The 26408-nt window shown below is 44.5% G+C and overlaps 1 protein-coding gene across 3 annotated transcripts in view; it reads left to right on the top strand.

Annotated features, from left to right (window-relative positions):
* Window positions 1-22207, top strand: part of LOC112943438 (bifunctional heparan sulfate N-deacetylase/N-sulfotransferase 4) — a 93848-nt gene extending 71641 nt beyond the window's left edge. For 2 of the 3 annotated variants that reach the window (XM_026034591.1, XM_026034590.1), the window contains 8 exons: window positions 6496-6678; window positions 8184-8280; window positions 10141-10264; window positions 12198-12372; window positions 13244-13414; window positions 15415-15524; window positions 20030-20132; window positions 20456-21828. In XM_026034591.1, the coding sequence (XP_025890376.1) occupies window positions 6496-6678; window positions 8184-8280; window positions 10141-10264; window positions 12198-12372; window positions 13244-13414; window positions 15415-15524; window positions 20030-20132; window positions 20456-20575 (1083 nt within the window). In that variant the 3' untranslated portion in view covers window positions 20576-21828. Of the gene's footprint in view, window positions 1-6495; window positions 6679-8183; window positions 8281-10140; window positions 10265-12197; window positions 12373-13243; window positions 13415-15414; window positions 15525-20029; window positions 20133-20455 lie in introns of all 3 variants that reach the window. The other variant, XR_003248571.1, reaches the window with a different exon arrangement.
* Window positions 22208-26408: the final 4201 nt, after the last annotated feature.

The raw sequence follows: 26408 nt of genomic DNA, 5'->3' as shown, positions 1-26408 counted from the left end.
CACAAGGGAGAGCTGTGAAGATTTCCATAGGCTGGAGGAATTTATACTAGCAGAGGATGTGATCATTACCCTCYGTCTTCCGGAGATAAATGCTCTCAAATGAGATGTAAAGTATTCCTGTGCTCCCAAAGCTGGGTGATTTTTAGCATAAAATAAGTCTAGCAGTAAGCATATGCATATATACGAAAGATGGGATCTTAACAGCACTTAATGCCTCATTTTTTGGAAGACATTTCACAATTCCACCTTCAAGATGCTTGGGCTCCTGGTGGTCTATTCTGATGCAGTTAAGCATCAGAAATTGCAGCTAAGACCCAGATAGGGTTTTCACAGCTACTGCAAGCGTGCTGGGTGGGTCACTCCACCATCATAAAAATTCTGCTAGACTTGAGTAATTCTCCCCATCCTGCACTGCAGGACTTGGGGCATTTCCCAGCTGCAGGAGAGGATTCCAGGGCAGGGRTTACAGCCAAGCCCCAGGATGGGAGCTGGCCAGCAAGAGCTCCTCCATTCCCAGCCCCAACACTTCCCAGGTGCACGGGTAAAGCCTTCCTCCTGCTCATCCTCACGGGAGCTAAGCACAGTGCTGCAGCTCCAGCTGGGGCTCCAGGGGAGTTGGACACCGCGAGTGTTTAGGGACAATCCAGGTGCAGTTCTGGCCAGCTGGGAAGCACTTTCTTCATGTTGCCAGATAGCAAAGTGGCATCACAGGGCTGGAAGCAAGAAAAAGAGCCAAAGTGACAAGCTTTGCAGCAGTGGTTTTCCAAGGAGATGCCAGAATTACACTTGGCACAGGAGCAGCACTGGGATGCAAATCCAAAGCCAAGCTGGCAGAGCAGGATTCCTATAGCTGAGGTTGTGCAGTACAGCTGCATATACCTGACATCCCATTCACAGTTCACCTACTGATTCCCATCTCCAGCTACAGCCCTGAAAAGCACCGCTCCTCTGACACTTAGGACATCTTGAGCTACATTGTGTTTGGCAAGAGTACATCATTAACGGAGAGTTAATAGGTACAACTGGATGTTAYCACCGTTAGATAGAGCAGTACAAACTGAAGCCTTCACCCAGCACTTTACAAATACATAATAACACAATATTGTTGCACGTAAGTATATTGGAAAGACTTCATTAGCTTTACAAAATGCTTCTATGGGCAATGCAGCAATTRCTCTCACTCTCATTCTGCATATTACTAAATTAAACTAAAAACTGSTAAAATAAAAAAGCCCATCTTTACACATTAATCAATCAGGTATATTATAATGTAGTTGTGAGTGCTTTTAGTTAAGGCTGTACRGAGATTTACATTTACAAAAAGAAATAAACTTCTTTATTATGTGTGCATAGTTATATAATACATTTTTTTCCAAATGCACAACCATAACTGAGTACAGAAAACCCTTTCTGGGCACTTTGGAGCAGATACATTATGAAATGATGTTACAACAATTTTTAAAAAAAGTCCTTTACTTTATGTTTGGCTTGTTGCAGACCTCATTTACACGTACAGAAGCATACATAAACACACAAATGCATATACAAACTTTACATGTAGAGCTGGCTGGCTACCTGTCTTGAGTAAATAATGCATCTGATTTTGAATCCCACCCCAAACCTGAAGCAGAGCATCAAGCAGAGGCCAAAGCCAGCCTGGCCGCAGGTGCAAGCAGTGCCCTCAGACCCAACACTGAGGAGCTGCTCCTGGGCAGAGCAGCCCCTGTGCTGCTGCTCAGCCCTGCACCGTCTCCCTTTCCATGCCCAGCTGCCTCAGCTCACAGCACTTCAGGTTTGGGAATACTTCACTGACCAAATATTATGACTTGAAAGCAAGGAAGCCAGTAAATAAGCAGACTGAGGATGTGGCTTCTAACGGATGAAGTATGTGCTTTTCCTTCCCTCTGCCCACCCAGCCGAAGGGGGAAGGAATACACATAATTTACCAGCCAGAAAGGCTCATCGAGTGCAGGCGGCCTGAGAAATCCAGTCCCACCCCTCCTCTCCCTTCCTGGGGGGAATAGAGAAATTACAGACCACCATGCACCTACCTGTAGCATTAACAGAAAGCAAGTAGCAGGAACTGGGAGAAATAGGCTCACATTTAGTCTTTGAACTAAAGGYTGCAGCACTGAACAAAAAGCAGGATTTTGTCTATCAGCTTTTGTAATATATTTGTAAAAATACAAAGGCAGTTTATGCTTTAAGCTTTGAGCCTTAACACTTTATGCTTTATTTCTCTTGGAGATGAAAAGAGGCTAACTCGCTTCTCCCTAGAAGATTTAAGGAAAATCCCGTTGACTTTGAAGCACCATCCCCAAGAGTTAGTTACTTGCATAGAGAGTCTCTGTCTATAGATAATTCTTCCTCCTTCTAACTGATGTTAGGAGTTATTCTTTTCCAGACACTTCAGTGCCCAGCTTTGCCTAGTAAATGCTAGGGTGGATCAGAGGTTACGTGGCTTCCCAAATCTTTAATCAGCCTCACAATTTATCTTCAGCATATCACACCAGCCCTCCGTGCCTCAGGCTCCTCACCAGCAAAATATCAATCTTGGCACTTCTTAAAATCCTTTGAAATCCACAGCGGAAATGTTACAGTTGTGTCTTATCCTCATACAATAAGAAGGAGGGATAAAAATTATAATAGCRAATACCTCTAACAAAAGGGTCCCAACTACAGAGAGGGTAAAGTAATAGGGATGGGGGACAGCTGCACTAGAGGCAGCAAAAGGTAGGCAGCAAGTGAGCTCTGGACCAGATGATGGAAAAAAAAGACAAATTTCAAAGGGGAGAAGAACTGAAATAAAGTTTTCATACTCAACCCTTCARCATTTCTCTTGTCCCTCCCACCCTGTTCCAACCTCTCAAGATATCAGTGACCACAGTGAAAGGGCCAAAACCAGAGAAATTCCCAAACCTGGGAAGTGACCCCATGGGTAGGAGCCCAGCGAGTGCAGCCAGGCCCTGCACCCCAGGGATGCAGACAGGCTCCCCAGCAGCAGCCCTTCGCCTGCAGCTTGTGGGTCAAGCCAAGGGCTCCAGGCAGCAGCTCTGCACTTCCATCTAACACACACCCATTCATCTAGCTAAGCCTGGGCCCAGCACTAGGCTGCCAGAGCCTTGCCCCTGCTGCTGTGCCGCCCCAAGCAGTGCCCTGCCACCCCCCAAAGACAACCCTCTGCCTTTTCCACCCTCCAAAAATAACCCCCTGCCTTGCAAAAGGCAGCACCTCTTGAGGCACCTGCAATGTTTTGGACACCTTTACTGCTCAGCTGGTGCCGCAGCTAAATGCCCTCCTGTGAATACCCGTGCTGTAAGCACAAGCATTTAATACCCATCTCCCTTTACATCAGTTGGTTCACATAGAAGAGGCAGAAAATTAAATGTGCTTTTATACTGTATGCAACATACCATGTTCTTCCCCCCGCCCTTCAAATAATATCAAACAGGCAAAAGATGTTAATAGACTTAGCCAAGATCTTTTGGGATGATCAAATGGACATTTTGGATTAAGCAGCTCTCTAATTAAGCTCTTAAATGAGGATGACCTAATCTCTCTCATATAGATATGCTTTTACATTATGAAAATCTTATCCAAGGTCAAAGTTAAAGAGCAGAAAGAACATGTAGATTTACTTGCCTACATTTTATTTGCTGGAACAATATTATCTAGCACTGACAAACTCCTTGGCACTTACCAAGAACAGAAAAACACTTCAGGGACAAGATGATATTCGCTACCAACATTTCTTAAGCATTTACTTATTCATTTTCTCATTTTTAAACAGTGCATAGGAAACACTTGCCACATTTTTATGAGCAGATATCAAAACCATATTAGAAGTGTTGATTCAGGCAGAAAAAAATCAGGCTGAGAAAAACTACCTTGCCTACATGCTTCCAAGTTAGCACATATAGACACACAAAATGTAGGGCAATTTTAATGCCTGCTCCAGTTATGTCAAACACTTTTCAACCATAAAACACACAGGCACTGACGTTTACAAAGTCCAGCTGATAGAGGCAAAAAAAAGCCTTGAGCAGTTGCCAATCTTTGCTCAAAGGAGTCTCAGAACAGAGTAAAAGTGAAGGATAAGATACCTTTGGTGGAAGAAGTGGGTGTAGTGCAAACAAGCAGCAGATGAGCCATAAGGGACACTTTTTCCTAACTTGCATCAATCTTCACCTTATAGAAGTACTAAAAGCCTTATAAATAATTCAGCAGACTAATGGACATGTTTTTAAACATTGTGGGCTAATTTAAAAGAAAAAAAAAGTAGCACATTGGCAGAGTAAGAGCATATAAACAGAAAGCTTTCTCCTCTGTGGTAATTTTGAGCAGCCAAAACCATTTCTCGCCATGAGCACAGTGTTTCAGCAGCAGCACTTTCTTCCTCTAGAACTCAAGCAACACAAAGCAGCAACATACTGAAGAGTAAACTCAGTTTTAAGGGAGGAAGAGCAATTTGTTATAGAAGGCTCTCAACAGCCTTGGGCTGCACAGATTGGTGAAAAATACAACTGCAGCCTTAAGCACTTGATGACAACAGCCCCCACCTCAACTCTTCCTGTTTRCTCAATTCAAACCCTGAAGAAATGCAGCCCAAACCCCAAAAGCCCAACACTGCAGAGAGGAAACACACTGACCTGAACACTCTTGCAGGACATCCATGCCCAACTGCAAGTCCCAAAGCAAGAGGGGGGGCCCCCAGGCACCCCCAGTCTCTAGCAGCAAAACTACCTCCTTGCTTCACATTGCAATATAAGCASTCCACACCAAGTGCCTGCAGCTGCCTGATCCATTTCCTAATCATCCTAAAAGAGACCCTCCTGGCCGAGGGTATCCAGCTGCCAGGGAAGCAAATCAGCCGTGTTGCTGACAGAGGCTGGGCTCGTGCCCTGCAAGCCTCGGCCCCCACGCTGGGCGAGCTCCTGGTGCAGCAGGTTGCAGTGGCTCCCTCGCACCGTGTGCTTGAGGCACCAGCCTCTCCCATGGTGTGAGACACAGGGTGCTCGGTGTTCGTGTCAACAGGATGCATGAAACAAATGCAAAATACACGGACTGCATCTTGAGCATGCGKTTTGCCACGTGCCCATGCTTGCTGCTCGGCATGTTTCATCTAGTTATGACAGACCTGGCTCTGCCCTTGTGTTATTTTATGGTTCTCCTTGGCTTCAGAGTAGCATGAGAGGACGCTGTCATAAAGGTCACCAGTAAATCCCCCTGATATGGAAATATTTTCAGCTTTGAGTGAAGGAGCCCTTTTCACATAAGGCAATACTGTCTTTGCAGGATTTCTTGATCCAAAATAATCTGCACAGTTTATAGCTGGGGTAGATGCAGAGGACCTGGGGAAAAGCAAAACTCCTGATGTCCATGGATGCAATATTCTTACCAAGTAACCACTGAGGTCCCCGGCTACTGGCGCTTTCTTTTTCCTTTACCAGCCTGAGACAGCATGAAGGCACAATAACGAAATGCTAAACTTCCCACCATCCTGCTCTGCAGCTTGCTACAAGCAGCACATTGGCTCTGATTTTTTTTYYTWWTWWTTTTTTTTCATATTATTATTTTTTCATGATACCTTTATTAAGTGCCCTGCTAGGCATACTTTTCACTTAACTGCTGTCATCACATAAGTTAATCCATGCTTTCTGTGACTAGGTTGCACTTTACTGACAGGTTACTTCAGAGCTGTGACAGGTAAACAAGTATGCACACTGTTTAGCTACCGCTATGCAGTTATTTCTTGATAACTGGACAATTAAATTGCCCTGTCAGTGGGTCTCCCATCTGCGGCCACCTCATGGAGCAGAGCAGTTGAGTAACAAAGCTCATTTTGAAAGCACCCTAAAAGCCAAATAAGGGGGGTACACAGATAAACCAGGCCTTTGTGGAGCTGGAATTAAGTTTGATAGCCTCATATAGAGGAAACACTGGGAAATRTATTCCGCACACTGTTTGTACAAATTCTTCTCTTTATGTCCCTCAATGAGGAGATCAACAAAGCAGTGGCCATGTAAAGAAGAAATATAATAATGCTGATAAATAGAAAGAAGTTATTTTACCTTCAAGGAGATATCAATGACAGTGATATTTAGTTGAGATATCATTGTTCATGAAGGCTTGGAAGTTTTGTGTTTTGGGACTTCCTTATCAATCTACAGCGCTGACACCTCAAAAGCGTCTGGTGGCTCTGCATGTGGGGCCGTGGCACGGCAGGCAGCTTGGCGAGCTGATTCTGCAAATAATAATAATAATAATAATAATAATAATAATAATAGCAACAACAACACCTCAGAAATGTGGGGGGCAGGGTGGGGGGAAACAAGCCCTGATTTCAGATGTGAGGGAGCTTAGAAAGTGGGGCTGGGTTAGTGCCTGCTGCTGCTTGTGGGTGAGGACGCGAGGCCTTGGCACATCCTGCCTGGGAGCCAGGGCATCCCCGGAGCCGACGTCCCGCTCCTGAACAAGCTCTCCTGCCCCTCCCAGATCAGCATCTTCATGACCCACCTGTCCAACTACGGGAACGACCGCCTGGGGCTCTACACCTTTGCCAACCTGGCCGCCTTTGTGAAGAGCTCCACCAACCTGCGGCTGCGGACGCTGCCGCCGCTGCAGCTGGCACACAAGTACTTCCAGCTCTTCCCTGAGCAGACCGACCCTCTCTGGCAGGTAACAGCCCTTGGCTGCAGCGCACGGGCTGAAAAGAGAAACTTTTCTTGAAAAAAAAAAAAATATGCCCACCGTACATTATTATGTTTTTTTTCCCRATGATTTTGCAAATGATCTGAATTTTTTCACAGATTTTTGCCTAGAAATGGGCTGGCTTTCCCAATCAGCCAATATCAGGTGCATTAAAAGCATCCGATTGCCCTTCCATGCGACAGCCAGGGAAGCAGAGGCAGCAGGGCTGGGAGCAGCAAGCAKGGCTGGATGGATGGGCAGCTATTTCCAGCCTGCAAGAGGGCTTATGCACAGCATACAAATGACCGCTTTCCATTTCCAGTGCACAATAGTGCTGCTTGTATTGTAATGTTCAAATCATTGTTATACTTATCTGGTTCCTCTCTCATTCAGGGTATGATGTGCCACGTTGTGCTTTTAACTGTGCAGACATAAATCCAGAGTGACATTGTGGCGATCCATGCAGTTATTTCAGATTTTTTCTAGGAAAAAAAGGAGAGGAAATTTCCCCTATTTGGCCCAGATGCAAAAGAAGGAGAAATCCAAGACATTTCCATAGAGTTTAGTGGAGCTRCAATGATTCCCATCACATAATGATTTTCTCCACTTTATTTTGTTAACGTTATTCACTGGCAAACTGTATCTTCCATCAGCAGCAAATGCTATGCAAAAGCAGGATGCATATGATACCTGCCTTAAAGAATGCTTAATCCTGACCTTTTCCATGATGATTTTTGCTCACACGTTTTTATTTTCTATTCATAGGTAGTAGAAAGATAAGGAGATTAATATTATCTCACATTTCTGTTTTGTCCCTCCTTTTGGATTCTTATGTAAATAAGATCATCACTAAGCACTATGTGTCTGAAAACATTTTGTCAGCTAAGAAAGTAATGCCTTGAAGCTATTCAAACAGGTTTCCATTTTAGCCTCAAATGAAAGACCGATTAAATCGATGTTTTAATCTTTTTGTCCTTCCCTTCACTCCCTTTTTTTAATCCTCCATCATGCAAAACCGTGATACACACACCCAATTCCCACCAAAGGGACTGCCCAGGTCAGTGCCTATGGCCGCAGACCTATAGCCCGAGGACTCTGAGCTGGGGGAAAGGGCCGGGCTCGCGCGGAGGCGGGAAGCAGGAGCCTCACAGGGCCTGGAGTCTGGCACTGCGGCTGCCACGACGGGAAGAGCTCTGCAGCTTGCCCAGCTGCCCTCCCGGCAGCCCCCCAAGCCTCAGGCCTGCTTGGTGCCGGGCAGCACCGTGGTGGTCCCTGCTCACCGAGGCGCTCCAGGCTGAGCCGAAACGCAAGCGCTTCCATGGAGCCAGCCCTTGGGAATTAACTCCCAGGAGGAAATCTGGGYTCTTACTATGAAGCATAATGCTCTGGCATTAGCGTATAGCTAGTGGAGCCTGCAGTGACCAGCAGGCATTCAGTACATTTAGGCCTAGCATGAGCATTTGCATGAGGATTTGCCTTCTTTTCTCCTTCAGAACCCGTGCGACGATAAGCGACACAGAGACATTTGGTCCAGAGATAAAACTTGTGACCACCTGCCCAAATTCCTTGTCATAGGACCTCAGAAAACAGGTAGGAAACAAGGTGTTTTTGAAGCCTGTGCAGGCTGGTAGCACCCGCCAGGTCTGCCCACGTGTATTTGTCTCCGTTATGCTGAAGGTGGCTCCCACGACAGCACCCAGCTGCAGTGGTCACACATTGCCAGTACCCGCGAGATTCCCATATCGGCTCCTGCACGGCCCAAAGTCAGGCACAAGGGCTCCTGTGGTGACACRGCTCTGCCTTGCTCTGCCATTCCAGCCCTCCCAGGATGCATCACCCTTCTCAAGCAGGAAAGCATCCAAACTGCACAGCAGCCTCTGCTGCCTCTAGGGCAAGATGCTTCGAAATAAGTGAGGAACAGTTAATTTGGTGGTGTGTTTGGCTGACTTCTTTTCAGCACARAGAGGTAGCTCTCCGTTTTAGGGGGACTCTCCTTGCAGTGATATTCTGCTGTTTCTCCTGTCATTTTTTTAGATTTTATTGTGAAAACAGGGTGAAATTCCCCTCAGGCTCATCCCTATTTAAAGCAGATATTTAAGTAGTATTAACCTACCAGCTTCRTGCTCGCAGCCCCTCCAAGGTTGGGTTTCACTGTCCCAAATTTCCTACAGCAGGAGGGAAGCAGGGCGACTGGAAACATGGGAAGCCAAAGGCAGGTAACTAGCAGCCTTTGCATGCACCTGTTTAAGGGATAATTTTACAGTGACTTCTTTCTCAGGTGCTGAAGGGAGGATGCAGATGAGAATAGCAAAAAGAATTAAGCTGCTTCATTGATGGTTTCTATTAGAATATATTTATTTTCACTCTCAGGGCATGGACTTAGGAAAGCAAAAGAGGCAAGGGGTTGTACAGCAGCTAGGCAGACAGGTAGCACATTCACCTATGTCCACTGCTGAGTTCAGTGCCTCAATGAAGAGAATCCACACCAGAAAACAGTGCAAAAACAATGTGCTGTCATGGGGCCCTGAGTTAAATTTGTCATTTGTATGCTTTGACAAATTATCTCTACATCTTTTGAGATCCTAATTGCCAGTAAACACACCACCTTACAGGCCTCTTTGGAGGTCTCGGGACATTATTTAAATTAAGCCACGTATTCCCACTCCCAAGATAGCCATTACTGTTATTGACAAAGCACAGAAAGTGGATGCTGAGGCAGGGAAATAAATGACTGATCCAAGATTATATAGAAATTATATGACAGTGACAAAGAGAAAGGAGTTCTTGATTCACAGTCTGGTGCTATTTTGCATAGCATAAAATCACTGAAGAGCAATTTTAAAGACACATTCTCCTGCAATTTCATTTAACATCATCTATCAGCGTTTTTTTTACCAAAGAAGTAGCAGAAAATTATTGTTATTGTGATTTTAAAATATACTTATTACACACAGGGTTGTTGCCATTTAAATATACAATGTCACTTGGAAGAGTTTTACCCCCAGGAAAAATAGAGTACAAATGTGCAGTGTTGGGAGCAACAGGAGCCTATTCCCACACTGGGTACCCTTGAAAGCTCCGGACAGTGTACAGATTAAAAAGAAACCTCTTCTGGCCCAAATCCATCCCTGCCTCAATACACGGCCAAGTGAGCAGGATCATCAACTACGACATCCCTGCTGCATCAGAGAGCAGAGTCTGGAAATGTGCAAAGTTTAGTGAGTGCAGGGGAGATCCCTGCTCAGTCCCGGGGAGATCCCTGCTCATTCCTGCCTCCCTCCTGCCTCCCTCCTGCCTCCCTCCGAAAGCACCTCTCAGGCAATTTTCTTAGAACGATAATCTCTCCCATTTTACAGTGTATCTAGATGTGCCTTGATTCAGAAATATTTGTTTAAATGAATAAAGTTTTTCTTTCCTGTTTCCTAATGGCATCTCTTTTTGTCGCTGTAGGAACAACAGCACTTTATCTATTTCTTCTGATGCATCCTTCCATCATCAGTAACCTCCCTAGCCCCAAAACTTTTGAAGAAGTTCAGTTCTTCAATGGAAACAACTATCACAAAGGAATTGACTGGTAAGAAGAATAAAAAAACAGAGTCTTCCTCATTAACAGATGCTAAATCACAATGGAGCAATTACAGAAGTATGTAATGCAGCTGCATAATTACTGGATGAATTTGTTATCCTTGGCATTACCAGGGAGAGTGAGAAATTCCTTCACAGTAATGGGACTTTTAATCAAGTCCTTAATTTTGTTTAGATGTTACAATAACAATATCTGTATTTTATAGCAAATGAATACAACAGCAAGCTCAGTTGTGATGTCTGTCTTCATGCTGAATAAAACCTCTTGTCTTTTCATAACTGTATCAATTTCAAGAGAGATGAGTTACAGTCTTTTACTTAAAATGGATCTTTTCATGAAGCAAAAGTCTGTTCTTCGGGAGAAAAAAAAAAAAAGCAAACTGTCCATAAAGAATTTTAGCTGATACTCCTGTTACAATTTTTAAACATTGCTCTTACAGTTTTTGCTTGAGGAAAGCCTTTTGTGGAGCTTTGTTTCTCCAGGGAACAACTGTTCTCATCCTGTGTAAAAACTGAGCTATAAGACAAACATCACATTGTACAGAAAAAAAATAATCTCCTTGGACTGCTTTCCCTGCCTGTGCACTCACACTGCATGGAGGGTGTCCAGACCCTGMGAAACTAGCTGATAAAAGCAAACCATCACTGCAACTGCAAGGCCAGCTTCTAGAGCCAAAGTGTCACAAACAATAAGGAGAAATAAATGCCTCGCATCTATTTTTCATACAGTGTGAACAAGTAGGCCTCACAAAGCTCCTGCTCTGACTCGAGGGTTGATCTGGGGTATTCACAAAGGGGCTGCTCATTCAGTCTGTGCATTCCCTGCTCGCTGCTGAGAGCTGCCAGGATTTGGGAATACCACAGGACCAAGAGATGCCCCTCTAATGCCCATGCATGCTAACCCTGGATTGCCATCCCCGGCCTGCCTTAACAGGAACGACCTACAGAGTCTATACCTATACCGGTGTGCCAGTAAGAGGAAGGAGCAACAGGACAAGCAGGCCCTGGGTGGCTGGAGCATTTGCATTAATTCCCTTTCTCCCATAAATAACTCTGCCAGAGAGAGAAGTTTTTGCTGCAGCTTCTCTCTTTCAAGGCAGAAGACATCCCTTCACGCACAGGAGATGCAGAGGAGGAGACAGACCTCCCTGAGATAGATCTCTGCTGCCACGTTGCACTCAAGCTGGCCCACAGCTTCCAATGCTGGTGGGATCATGTGTGTGGAGAGAGACCACACATACTTTGTTTCCACAGAAAAGTATATGGAAACAACTGGCCACAATAAAAYCGGAATTTCTTGGAGTTCCCAGCAATGCTCAGGGGATGAAAAAGCTGCCTCCAAAGCAGCTTCACATATTGCTTCGTTTAAATACTTAAACCTTTTGACTGAAACTTCCATTTTTCTTACTTTTGCTCTCAATGAATTAAAAAAAGACCATTCAAAGAAAAAAATTGAAAACTCTCATTTTGAAAAAGTCCAAAAGAAAATAGTCATCAATTGCTAAATGTAACATTTTGAGATGTTGAAATGAAGCATTTGACATCTGAGAGCTTTTCCCATTTTTTTCTGCAGCTAGAACTGAACTTCCTCCATACTGATGAGAGACTTCCCCCTGACATCCAACTTATCAGCAAAACTTCCATCTGTTAGAAAAGGAAAACTAACTACCTKACTTCATGGAGGCATCTGACATTACCAGCCCCAGCTAAAAGCTGAGCTCTTTTCCTCCTATTCCAGTTTTGGACTGAGATGAGAAAGTTATTTTTGCTTCTGAAGAATTACCTCTGAAAAGTCCCCTTGCCAGAGAGAAAACATACAGACATGTGCTCTCCTCCCACCCATCCACCCACCCACCCATCCACTTTTTTTTTTTTCTTTTTTTTTTGTATTGCTGTTTCTAAATGTTTTCTTCCCCTCCCAGGTACATGGATTTCTTCCCTGCTCCCTCCAACGCCACCACTGACTTGCTCTTCGAGAAAAGCGCCAACTACTTCCACTCAGAGGAAGCTCCTCGACGAGCTGCTTCCCTCATCCCCAAGGCCAAGATCATCACCATCCTCATCGACCCATCCGACCGGGCGTACTCCTGGTACCAGGTATGGATCTTGCCTTCAAGAAACAGGCAGGGAAATCAGTGTCAGGGCTTGGTGAACAACCCCGATGGGTATTAGTGCCCTTGAGCACTTCATGGTGGGGCACCAGTGCTGCCCACCCAGCAAGATACAGCAGGGAAGCAGGAGCTCTTTTCTGTGCGTGAGCAGTGGATGTGTCATCCAGGCTTTGCACGTCTAAGGAACAGTGCCTGCGTGCCAATGTGTGCAGCATCTTCTCAAGTTCCTGAGGGGTTAAAAAAATAAATAAATAAAACCACRTCTGAAGAGTAATGATTTCCATTTTTCCCCTGGAACAAAACAAAAAAGCCTATGGGTTTTCCTGGGAAGTGCTAGGATACTCCTGCTTGTCTCTTACTGAGCCCACACCTTTCCAAAGGGAGTCGATGCACTTTCTTAAGAGGCACAGAAGCACATATGCAGAGTGAGGTGCAGTTATATAAGAGAAGAAGGAGTGTTAAAACAGAGCCAAATGAAAGACACTGCATGAGGCACTCAGAAGAGTCCTTCTGATGCTGTCAGCACACGTCCAGTGAGGAAGGAGGCCGTGGGGAGCCGCGGGCAAACTGAGTTTATATGTCATTTCCAAATCGACTCCCTCTGAAGTGCCCAAAGTRTCCTCCTTATGGGAAAAAATGGTATTATACTTGCATTAGAGCCAGCAGCCACTGTCCAGTGTGGTAGAAGTGGCATTCCCCCATACCCTGAGAGGCAGGAGACCCTTTGGAAAGGAGGAGCTGACGAGACACAATTTTGCTCTCCATGGGAGGCAGCAGCAATTCCCTTGTTCCCTTCCCTTGGCTCCCGACTTATTCCCCCACGTCTCCATGACGTGTCTCTCCTTGTCTTCCATCAGCACCAGAGATCCCACGAGGACCCCGCTGCCCTCAAATTCAATTTCTACGAAGTGATCACGTCAGGCCAGTGGGCGCCCTCCGAGATACGGACCCTGCAGAAGCGCTGCCTGACCCCCGGCTGGTATGCTATCCACATCGAAAGGTGGCTGGCACACTACCCTGCCTCACAGGTAATTCCCATCCCGGCACTGCACCATGTGCACCCACCCTTGGGAATGCTSACATGGATCCAGTCGTATCGTTAGAGGTGATGGGGTGATTCTCCATGCGGCGTTTGGCTGCTGGAAAATGCAGATTTGTCAAAGATCAAAGCGGTTGTCARGAGCATGTTGATTTTTCTGTCTTCTGATGAAAAAGATGCAGCGTGAAAACACTATGAACTGTGGCCACCTGGGCTTGATCCAGGGCTTTTGGCTTCTCTTCTGGGGTTAAGCAAGGCTGTCAAGGCTGCTAGGTCCCCTGAAAGGAGCAGCTGCAGCAGGAGACCTTGTGGGAAGGTTTGACAAATTCATTTAAAGTATGCCAGGCCTTTCTCTAAAAGAAATTTCATCCCCCTCTCCCACTCATTCCTTTTCATAGAAAATGTCACATTTGTTTGATCCTGATACAGAATTAGCCTTTCTCAGTGCTGGAGCAGATATCCTTCCTTCTGCCCCATCTTCCTTCTGATGTTTCATCGAGTTGCCTCTCAGAATCTTTTCCATAACAAATTACGTAAACACCAGGACTCAGAGAACCTTCCTGCTATTACACAATGTTTATCTCCACATAGAAACCTAAGGCCAATGCCTTCATGCTACAGAACATATGCCAAAGCAGTCCCCTGTCTGTGCTCCATAGCCCAGGCCATACCTCAGCCTATGGTGAGAAAAAGATATCAAAGGGGTATTTAGTGAGCAGAGCCACATCTCCTGAGACTGCTCTTTGTGGGCCAGGATTTTCTGAAAGCAGGTAGCAGTCAGTGTTGTGTTGCTTGTTTAGTTGGGGTGCTGGAGGAGCGAGAGGAAATACGAGCTCTGCCTTTTGCTGTCCTCAGTTCTCTTTTTTTGCGCATTTCCAGTGAAACCATAGTCTTTTACTTCCTTTTTTACCCCGTGGCCTTTCGCCTCCTCCGTAGATAGGGAACCAGCAGCACCTCTCAGCAGACGGGCACGTGGGGCCAGGGCACATCCTCTCTCCGGCACCAGGRTCCCCCCAGGTCCCGAGAGGAGGGTGCTGAGCACCCAACGCGGCGGCCGGGGCGCCCCAGCTGCCCTTGCTCAGGGCTGCAGCAGCAGCGCATCACGGAGGCAGCCCCTCCGGCTCTGCACGCGGGAGCACCGTGGCACATCCCTTGTAAGCCGCTCCCCACTCGTGTTTCGTAGTTGTAGTGATGAATTTTACAAGATACACAACAAAATGCACTCGCTCCTAATGAGGTGCACGCAGCGAGTGCACTCCGGGTGCTTACTAATATGCACTCAGGAATGCGCRTTCACTCAGCCAGGGCACTCAAAAACTTAATAATTAATAATAAGCCTCCGCAATAAATATAAAAGGCATCCCTCCAGAGGAGTTAATATTAGTAATACTGTTTGGCACTCCAGTAGGCTCTTGATACCTACACTTAGCATTTGCTTGTGGAAATCAACGTACCTTTATATCACATATCACATCACTCTAATTAAAAACAAATAGCAAAGAAAACATCCTTTGCTAACAATTTTGCAAATTTATACAGTTGATAGGCTGGTGGTAATTCTCAGATAAATTACCCTCCTATTACTTTAGAGGATTTAATTCTAAGATGTATGAGCTTTCTATTATTTTTCCTATTTCATACCAGGTTTTTAACGAATGCAGTGTAACCTCCACAGTGTTCTAAATTTCTTTCCTTATCTCTTTTTCTCAGAGTTCTCTGAGTCAGGTTTAGCTTGCAAGGCTTGAACTCTTCTGCTTGAGCAGTGTACGCACAAGGAATTACAAGGTGCCCACCTATACACATCCAATATATTCAAGTACAAAAGCAAATCTGAAAAGAAGTTGACTCGCACAATTGTTACAGCATGGCACAAATGACATGTTAATTTAAACCCATGCAGTCACTAGTAAGGTCACAAGAGGGAAATAATGCCATTCTTTTGTTCACCCTCGTCCTTTTTCTAAATGGGTACCATATTTATCCCTGCAGTTGCTAATCATTGATGGACAGCAGCTCAGAAGTGACCCAGCTTCTGTGATGGATGAAGTGCAGAAGTTTCTTGGCGTCTCTCCTCATTACAATTACTCTGAAGCTCTAACGTGAGTCTGTGCCTCTAATATCTGCCCTCTGAGACCACATCCCCTCCTCCCAAGAGCAGTGGTCATTAATAACAAGCCAGAAAACTCCACAAGAACTTACAAGAATGACAACTTTGCGACACTAAGCAGTCTTGAGGAGGAGAGTTGAGTCATGTCTTCCTTTACCTTGCATGTATATAGTAAGTTGCAGAGTAGTTGTATGGTAGCACAGTATTTCCCAGTATATTTCCCATAGCATAAGCACTTGAACCAGTGTCGCTGACTTTTCACCCAGCCAGACATGCAGTCAGATACGCAGCAGGGAAGAATTTAGTCCCTATGCTAAATGCATGGTGAAATTGTAAGCTGCTAATAGCAGATGCCAGACCTGGAAGTGCTGGAACCAAGCATAGCCCCAGGAGCCTGGGCTGGCAGCCCCTTTTTGCCCGAGAGGCTCATAGTCACTTATGCAAAAGGTATAAACTGAGGATCACTTGAACATTTGCTGCTCCTCCAGTCTTAGGAGTGGTACTTGCCAAAACCTTTCTTTAGGGGAAAAAAATTGGATTTCAGAATGTAATTTTTTAAGTCATTGGTTTCTAAAGTAGACAAAATACAGAAAGAGTTTCAATACTTAGCTAAACTACTGATGTTTGAACAACTGCTATCGCACATTTCCAGCACCTTCTGCTATGCTTTTAAAAATACACACACATATATACATGTATCTTCCTTTGTGTAACTAAATTAAAGTCAGTGGACTCACACAGCAGGAAAAATCTTTCAGATTTATTTGGACAGGAAAAATGGGTTGTAAACAGTTTTATAAAATCAAGCAGTGAGTTTTTGGAGAAACAGAGAATGCAAATGTGGTGTGTGAACATACAGGTCTGCATGGATTGAGGAGGGAAGAGGAAAATGCATTAAGTGATGCAGCAGCTTCATGTTAGAATCATCAAAACAGAAAAGATTGCATAGGGTGCTTCCCCATGCAATCATTAGTTCCTGATAAGTGTATACCACACATCTTTAAAGTCATCACAGTGCAGCCTAAAGAGCCAGCCCTGCAAACACACAAGAGCAACAGGTTTATCATTCTGAGCAATCCCAGGAACAGCTTCAGGAAGAGTAAACTCAACCCAGGCCCAAGGAAGAGGATGGCCAGAGCACAGGACCYTCTGAAGCCAAGCAAAGGAGCAGTACTGCATCATTTCTTATACTCGTCCTAACTAGGACTTGTAGGTATTTTTAGAGCAGGGGAAAAAATAGGGGAAATGAGTCAATGCAATAAGGTTTTTGCACGTAGTGCTGTTTGTAAAACCACATTAAGCTCCTCAGGTAAAAGCTCTAGGASAAGGGAGGGTGTTAGTCACATTTGTGAGGTGCCTGCTCATGCACCGAAGGGACTTGTCCCCTTTCTCCCCTCACCGCTCCTTGCCACCAAGTGTGACYGAGGAGGGCTCACGTTTTTTAAGCATCTCAACCTGGAGCAGCCGGGACTARATTTACCACCGCGCTTTCCTTTCGATCCCGAGTGGCCCTGCTCCAGCTCAGGCGCTGCCAGCAGGGAGGTCTCAGCACCTGCCTCGCTCGGGTGACCCACAGCCCACRGCAGCCAGGGCAGAGCTCGTCCCCACAGCAGAGCTGGGCACTGGGGCGCAAAGCCAGGCCCTGGCAGCGTGGAGCTGCTGGCCTTTCACACAGCGGGAGCCAGGCCAGATCTGATCCTGCCATCCTGGGCCTTGCAGCACCCTCCAAATGGGGCCAGATCTGATCCCGCCATCCTGGGCCTTGCAGCACCCTCCAAACGGGGCCAGATCTGATCCTGCCATCCTGGGCCTTGCAGCACCCTCCAAACGGGGCCAGATCTGATCCCGCCATCCTGGGCCTTGCAGCACCCTCCAAACAGGGCCAGATCTGATCCCGCCATCCTGGGCCTTGCAGCACCCTCCAAAGGGGAACCCTCCAAGAACTGCCGCCTCCAGCTCTCCTGCCAAACTGCCTTCCCCGGGAGGAGAGCGGAGCCAGCTTGGGCAGACGGGAGGCGGTGCCGCAGCCGGGCTCCGCTCCCCACGGCATGGAGGCTCTCGCTGGCTCCTTGCRTTTCCTCACAAATGAGCAACAGGAGGGAAAGGGAAAGGCAGCAGCAGCAGGGCTAGACAAGTGTGCTGAAGTAGACGCTTTCTCCTGGAGCGCTGCTATGTTTCACCAGGGAATAGGGAAATCATCCTCCTGGCGCTGCTGCTTTAGTCTTTTCCAGGGAGATCCCTGGGGCCCCCTGCAGCCAAGAGAATATCAGCTCCAGCTCAGAGCCAAAGCAGCAGCCAAACCTGTCTTGAGAGACTGCTAAATGCAGGGTAAAACTTTTTTTTTTTAATGTGTGTGTGAAGGAGTACAGCTGAAAGCTGGGTTGTTAGAGACAGGAGTTGAGTCCCAGGGAGCTAATCCTTGCCACGGACCAGGCAGGAGGGTCTTCCCTGCTTTCCTGGCAGCAGAGAGGATGGTCTTGGAAGAGGGCCACCATCTGCATTTGGATCCAAATGGGTCTCAGGAACATGCTTTGCACCCTCGTGGATGTATTCCTTGCCTGTAATGTTTCCATAGATGTTTCTCCCTCTTCTCRTAGAAGGGAATTCTCATAGAATTCTCCCCTATTTTCCTCAAGCTCAGTTCCCCATCCGTGCTTCCAGGCAACAGTATTCACCTACCGTGTGAGCAGGTGCACTCCAAGCAAGGAAGGCCCAGAAAGACACTTGCATTGGCCAGGGGGAAGGGAACACAGCCAGGACTGGAGTAACAGTTTCTTTAAGAAGCCTTTAACCATAAGGCAAACAGTACTTTCAAATCATTATTTAAATTATTATTATGAAAATATTTTAAAATATATTAAGGATTTCCATTGATGATATTTTCAGAAGTCATACTGTAATTAATACTGAACACYATCAGTTGAACTCAGCCTGAGTCATCTTACCTACTTCTCCCCCATCTGAATTTGCACATCCGCTTAATAATGTTCAATATACTCATTCTGAGGCAGAAATATTGTTTGGGGAATAGTTTCTCAGTTTTCCCTTTTCCTCCTTCTCCTGGGAAATTAGTGCAAGCCATCTGAAATACTTCACTATGCAATAAGCAGATTGAAAAGGCCAAAGTAGAAATGAATCTACCATTAATATATCTGTTTAATAATAATTTATTTATTTGTAATTGATACATCTACTGGGACAATTTAGGAGAGAAGGATTAGGGCTTCAGTAATAGGGTGAGCAAGGAAACGTGAAGAAGGTTCACCCTTTCCCAGAAATTAGTTGGCATATGTACAGCAGCAAAGTGCCGGTGCAATGGTGTCCTATGGGCAAATGGACCCAGGGCAAAAAGCAGCCTGCAACTAATTAACTCCATGTTCCCGCCAATTATACTTCATCCTTTTCAAACATCTGTTGCATGGCAAAAAATGCAAACCTTTTCAATGTTTTATGCATGCTGCCAGTCCCATAGCAATAAATTCAAAATTTAACATTTCACATTGTTCGTTCCTTCGTGAGTTTGGGTTTTAATGCCTCAGTCTAAAATTCCTATGTCTTTGAATTTTAGACATCAAAATAAAATTTTATATTTCTGCTAAAATCGCTTAGACTCTGTTCATGCTAGAATGCCATCTTGGGCATGAAAATGAGATTTCGAGCTRATGATATGGAGCAACCACCTTCTCGAGTGCAGTTAGCTTATCAACAAACACCCAGAAGGTCTTTCAGAGGACCTCAGTACTGCTTATTTCACAGTATTATATTCCTCACAGTTTCATAGTCACAGCACAATAACACACCTCTCTATAGCTGTACAGGGAAGGCCTGAATCTACACCAGTTGAAGCCAGCAAAGACAAAAGCTTTTTCTTTCAAACCTCCCTGCAATTAACGGTACTGACCTGCAACAATATTGTCCTCTCTTGGCTACATGGAGAGCTTTTCCTAAGCACAGCTTATATTCTGGAGAACATAGCACATGTAAGTCCACAAAAATAGATGCTTAGTAATTTTCAAAAAAAAAAAAAAATTAATCGTTTCAAGTCAAAACTTAACCATTCTGCAGGGATGCACACTGCAGTCTGACGGGAATTAAATCTTTGATCAAAAGCAGGCAACAAAATGAAAGTCTGCAAGAGAGTCATGTAGGATCCTAGAGACTGAGGTTCGGGGCCTTGACCAGCATCAAATAGACGAATGCTTGAAACTTGGTGTTGAAACAGGACTCCTAGGTCCTGTGTCCTGGAGAAGCACAGTAATCCAGTAGCTGTTACAGGTAGAGACGACGTGAAAAGTGTGATCCTTTCTGAGGCAAATTTCTGGAAAATATGAAATCCTCCAAGATGTCAGAGGAGAGGAGCACCATCTCCTGCTTAGTTCTCAGTATCTCAGTTATATGAAGACYGGTGTGCAGCAAAAAATGGTGTCTAATGCTGATGTTTTTGTAGCTTGGAGATTCTTCCATAGTTAGAGTTTCTTAAACTATAATCCTTTACAGATTTGACCCTCAGAAAGGGTTTTGGTGCCAGTTACTGGAAGGAGGGAAAACAAAGTGCCTGGGAAAAAGCAAAGGTCGAAAATACCCGCCAATGGATCAAGAGGTAAATGTTTTCCAGAGACTTACATTAAATTTGTTGAGTATGGGTATGTTGAATACTGCTTTTGACTACTGAAGTAAACACATTTGTTTTTATTTTTGTTAGCTTGATWTTTATTTTTAAAACTAGAAGCTCTTAATGAGCTTTGAATAATTTTATATGAATCACTCTTTAAAACAGCCTCTCTGTAGGAGCAGAGCCCAGCACCTAAGCATTAAGAGGGGGCCAACTGGTTTCTTGTAGCATTCTGATACAAGCAGGTGCYAAAACCTAGCATGAAGTGGCTTTAATTCCTTGACTGTGCTTTATTTTCTCACTGCTCTCAGTCTCGAGCTTTTCTGTCAAGCTACTACCGAGACCACAACGTGGAACTGTCCAAGCTGCTGCACAGACTGGGCCAGCCGCTGCCGTCGTGGCTGAGGCAGGAGCTGCAGAAAGCGAGGTAGCACTGACCCGCACAGCACCAAAGCCTCCAAGGACCATTTCCTTCACATAAAACCCTGCGCTTCTCCAACTCACTTGTGATCGTCAGTAGAGGACCTCATGAATAACGCTCTTTCTATAAAAAAAAAAATAAATAAATAAAATTAAAAAAAAGTAAAACTGTTTATGTGCACGCGCTGACGGTTATTAGCATCGACTCCTTTTGTCAGCCTCCAGGAAATAATAGAGACTTATATGGCATTATTTTGTATCCAAACTGGGATTTGTGCATAGTCTAGTCCCTCTGTTTGCCAGAAAGTACCAGAAACTGTGTGTAGGACTGATAGGCCTCGGTGTCTATGACCAGTTGCAGTCTGTCAGGACACAACAAGCAAAGGATGGGAACATCTCTCCTTGGATTATGAGGTCAGTCATTAGCTTGTTTGTTTTTCTTTTCTATTTTTTGAGAGTTTTGCTTTGTTTTGTTGCACATGTCTCCCCCAGCCCTGCGAGGTGAGAAATCAGCCACTTATAATTTTGTATTCAGCACTTTGCAGTCGGGCTCCTTAATTATTATATGTAATTTTTATTTATTATCGTTGTTTTCTTCAAAGCATTAGCAGCCTGAGATGGGCTAAATTCTTGACTAACCTGCTTGCCAGGAACTCCTGTAATAACCGATGCCCAGTGTATCCTCTTCCTCCTGTCTCTTTTCTCCCTTCCCAACAAGCTGCAGGCCGGTGCCGTGGAGCTGCGTGGCCGGCTGAGCTGCAGCACRGTGAGGTGACTTCTCCTCGTGGATCTCCAAGCTCTCCGTGAAACCCCGACTGCCATTTTCACCTGGCTGCTTTGCCACCTTGATAGTGGGTTTTGCTGGGTTCCTGCAGAACCTGTGGTAGAGCACTGACATGTGAAATTATGTGAAATAGCTTGTCATAATGCCATGACAATCGTTATAATATTATCAAAACAGTTAAAAAAAAAAATCTAGGCCGGTCATCAGAGCAGTGTACTGACAAAAATGTTGATGCTTTTGTTTCTGTCCTGGAAGCAGTGTTTTCACTCCAAAGCCTTCAAAATAGGAGATGGGGTTAGTCATTCAGAGTATTGTCTTAAAGCCATTTTGGAATAAAGTTTTAAAAGAGTTCAATGGCCAAGGGCATTTATTAAAGTTTTGGAGAACCTCCAGCCTGCTGAAGAAGCCTCTTTCTACAGACTTTCACAGAGCTGAACAGACAAGCATATCTACCATATACATATGATATATGCATTTTTATGCTGGTACATTTACATACTATATATCTGATTCAGACATACACTTAGTTTTATGTATCCACATAAAACATATGTTTAGAGACCATCTTCTTAAGTGTGCACATGACTTCAYTGCAGGTTCAATGATATTAACCTGCAATGATATTGAAGAGCTGTAAATCATGCTCAGGAAACCAGTGCAAATTAGAAAAAAAAATAGCATGGGCACACAAGGGAATATGGAAACATGGGAGCCTGAGAAAGACAGTGTTGCCCACTCTCATATTCTCCTGTACATATTGTAGTGGGATTTGTCTCACTTAAATGAGGCATCTGCCTCTGAAAGGTGTATTTAGACTTATTTCGTAGCTGATACAGAGAAATATCACCTGTAAGACACAGTTCATCTCATTCTAAAGTAGATTTGTTAGACGAGTGAGATTAATCTTGCCTTCTTCTCTCCATTGATTGCAATAGGATACTAGAGAACCAGTTTAGAGGCACAGCTCAATTGTAGAAGCTTAAAATTAGGTGTGTTAAAGGGAGCCCTGCAATTTCACCTCACAGCTGCGCATCTGAGGATACGAGGGCATTGGGAGGCTCTGTGAGAAAAGTTGGGTTTTGCATTGTTTTCTTAAGGCAATTTTCTAGCTATTATTGTGGGCAGTGGAGAACTGCAAAATGAACCAGGACCACCTAAACACCAAATAAAAGAAATTTGATGTGTAAAGTTTTTGGAAAAATGTTTCAAGTGAGTTACTTTCTTAACATCTAACTCGAGATCTTTTAATTTGTAGCACTGATAATGAGGAAGACTTAACTTCCTCATTACTTACTAGGATAAGTAGGGATTAGATGGAGAAGAATATATATCTAAATCATTTGGTAAAATTTTAGCTGCTAAAATGTATCAGAAGTAACTCATCCTTAMTTAAAAGATGGCTTCACATCTTTTGGGTTAAAGGTAAAGAAAAATGAAGTAAGTTTCAGGGGGTTCTCAAGGAAATGTGGCACATGCCATAAAATCTGGCAAATTCTTTCATTTAAGAAAAAAATAAATCAGTCTTTTCAARGCTGATTTCTATAATAGCATTATGCTCTTGAAATACAGTGGAGAGGTTTTGTAGCTCATTTCTATTTTTTCAGTTTGAATGGGCATCACTTTACCAGAAGATCTCGTGTGTCCCATTGAAAACTGACATCTGAAGTGACTTCATTATGTCTCTTATAAAGATGAAATAACAGCGTTTCAAAGCTTCATTCCCTCCACCCCTAACAGGAGCCATCAACAGAGTCTTTCTCCAGAGCGGCACAGGACAGAGGAGCCTCTGTGAACTCACTGTGAAAGAGCTCGATTTCCTTTATGCCTCTGCTTTCCCTGACCACCTAATTGTCGCGCTCCTTAAAGACCAGCAAAACAAATGCAACAAAAATAAAGCATTTATTCATGGAGAGGGGCCATAGCTGTGAACCATAACACTGGGCCTTACTTCTTATTCCAAAGCTACAGGATTCATCTCTACAATAATTTYGGGTGGAGAAGGCTGTAAATCAGGAGGGGTTTTGCATAGCAAAGGCCTGGAAGGCTGCAGCTGCTGTTTGCCCCCCTTCTCCTAGAAATACTTATTCCTGTGTATGTTTGATAAGGCACTGCCATTGCACAGACCTGAGAACAGTGGGGATCTTCCCAATAATTTTGGTAGCCCCCAAGCCAACTCCCAACCAAGGAGTTGGTTTCTATAAAGCAGTCAATGAGGCTGCAATTTCACATGGCTGTACTTGTATTCAAAACCCAGCCGCAGGTTGATTTCTATTCCCCAGTTGCCTTCATTTCCCTGCCTCTTTCCCTGTAATCAGCTCAGTGTCATGGCTAGAGCTACTGCACTGTGGTCCCCCCCAACTCAAACCCTTCATAGGATTGCACCAGCTTTGGCCTCRGCCTAATGCATGGGGCTGTGACTGCTCCACCTTCTTGTAGGAAACAGGATCTAGCAAGGGCTGACACCAAGTGTCCAGGGCTCTGGTAGCAGTTCTGATGATTAAAGGAGAACATCAGCACTCAGATAAGCAAGTTCATGTAAGAGAGGTTGTCTTTGGGCGAGAAGCAATCAGGATGGAATCTGAAAACTTCTAAATTATGCATTGACCTCTCAAGGTCTAGAATAAAGTTGCCAGATTAACTGCTTATAGACTTTTCTTTAATAAAACAAATTTTCTCTCTGATATGGAGTCAGGCTGCCAAGTGTACCCCAAACAAATTAAAATGGCAGAATTATAAATTCTTGGGGGAGGAAATTGTTGTGTAATGAAAGCACTGATGGGCCCAGACTTTCCAAAGTGATAATAAGGCAGCTGGGACATGCCCTGAATATGAAACAAAGCCAGACTCTTTTTCCTCTTATTCCCTCCTCCTCCCCTTACTCCTTGCTGGTGTTAAATTTGGAGACATCCCCTTAGACTAAGGAGTGTTATTCAACCAAAGATGTTTCTGTATAAATCTACCAGGACTTATTACTTGGAAGTTAATTTTTTTAAATATTCCTATTCTAAAAACATATATTTCCAGGAAAAAAAAAAAAAAAAAACTTGTTTTGTCCTTATTTTCTCTTTCTTTTTCCCCTTCCAGTTCATCCTTTTAGTTTGACTATAAAGGTATGGATTTGTCTATGGATTTGATTTTTCTGTCTAGCAAAGCTCCCAAAAAAGAATTATAGATTTTCAAGCAACACAGACTCTTAAATGTTAAATGCTCCAGTGACTGGATAACTTCTATAAGACTTGGTCTTATTTCTGTAGCATTTAAAACAAAAAGAGATCCTCTCGATAGACCCGAGGCATGGGGAATAATTACCCATTTTGCCCAAGGATTTTTTTCCCCCTCCACTTGACAACAGGAAATCCAGTTGTGCAAATACTTGGTGTTCAAGAAAAAAACAACCTAAATAAATTGTGATCACTGCAAGCTCTTTTGCTGAGGGGCAGTGAGGAAGAGCAAGCTCTGCATTTGCTGCGGTCGTTTTGGCTGACRCCAGTGATACCCCTGGTTTTGCAGAACAAACCCTTTTGAGGGCGTGCTCTTTGGAGGGCCCTTTTACTGGCTCCTCCACTTCTCCCTCTCCTTCCCCGAGCCAAATCGTGCTCCCTGGTGCCTCCACCACAACCCTCAGCTTGTGCATGGATCCGGCATCCCCTGCCGYGGCAGCTCCCCTGCACTCTGGACCATCCCCAGCCCAACACTCGGGAATTGGGGCTGCGAGCGGCACTGCCCCGTCCTTGTCCCAGGTCCTGCAGCTCTGGGCAGAGGACAGTAACACACGGTGGCCAGGTGGCCACTGACACGCATGGTCTGGTGTCATACGGGCCCCGGGCTCACCCGGAGTGGGTGTCCTGCACGGCCAGTGCGACCGGGCCGGGCCAGCACTGCCCAGTTATCGCACCGGCTTCCTTCTCTGCTCAGCTGGAGGGAGCGCAACAGGGCCTGACTTCAGCCCCTGCAAATTGCCTTGAGGGAGCTTCACACTGTGCGCTCAGAATTACCCATTACAGATATGTTTTTCTCTTCTAAAACACCGTATCTGCTCTTTTTTATTATAAGATATTCATTTGCTTTACAGACCTATGTCAGAATGAGGTTAAATCAAATCAAAGCCAAGGATTTTTAATATGAGACTTACAAAGTAGCAAATTACGCCGCCTCGCTGGGGCCTTTGTAGTTAAGTAAATTAAAAATGACATTATAGTCATCTTAATACCCATTTGGACGTTTTTTTCTGGATCTGTCTGATGTTTTCAGGCAAGGGAGACCTACTAGGTAAAATTTTCAAAATACTTAAGACTATAAGTCTCTTTTTCAAAAACTACATGTGGGCTTTAAGAAACCTAAAAGCTACTAGCTGTCTGGGATAATTATTTGTTATTAACCAAGTCAGGCAGATATATACTTTTAAAGGCCCTCACAGACATATGCCTGCGTACTTCTCTGGATCCCCAATGCCCTAATAAACCTAAATGATGACATTAATGAACAAATGTGACCAGGATTAGCTGCCCCTCAAAGTTGCTCATAATTTCTTGGTCATATCTCCCTTTTCCTTCTCATTCCCTCAGTGAGAAAGGAGTATGTGGAAATCAGGGCTGACAACCGATAATGTACTTAAACACTTTGATTTTTACTTAAAATAGGCTTTACAGGCTCGGTTGGGTTTCCTGATGGAGTCTTGTTTAGTAAAAGTACAGGAGAGCTCCTCTGTAAATGTATAATTTGCTTTAAAATTTCTTACAGGTTTCTATTACTTCCCAGAATCAGAGGATTCCTCCTCCCACAAATGGAAACACAGGCACCCAAAATAACATTCTGAGGTTCATTCTCTACTTTTGCAGAGGATTTAGTACACAGAAACCTTGTGAAGAGAGGAAAGCTCCTTTTTTGTATGTAAATGTCCAAATTTCAGCTAGAAATTGATTTATGGAATTATGGATATGAATTCTAAATGTGATTTATACTCCAATTTACTTTCATGAAGAATTAAAAATTGCCYAGGGAAAGCAGATTGGTATTCGCATTTCAGTCAGCCGTAGCTTTTAGCCGGTAAAAATAAATAA

This window comes from Nothoprocta perdicaria, unplaced genomic scaffold (assembly GCF_003342845.1).
Source record: "Nothoprocta perdicaria isolate Ctin4 unplaced genomic scaffold, notPer1 scaffold_149, whole genome shotgun sequence".
NCBI lineage: Eukaryota > Metazoa > Chordata > Aves > Tinamiformes > Tinamidae > Nothoprocta > Nothoprocta perdicaria.
This window is presented reverse-complemented; position numbering and strand designations above follow the sequence as displayed.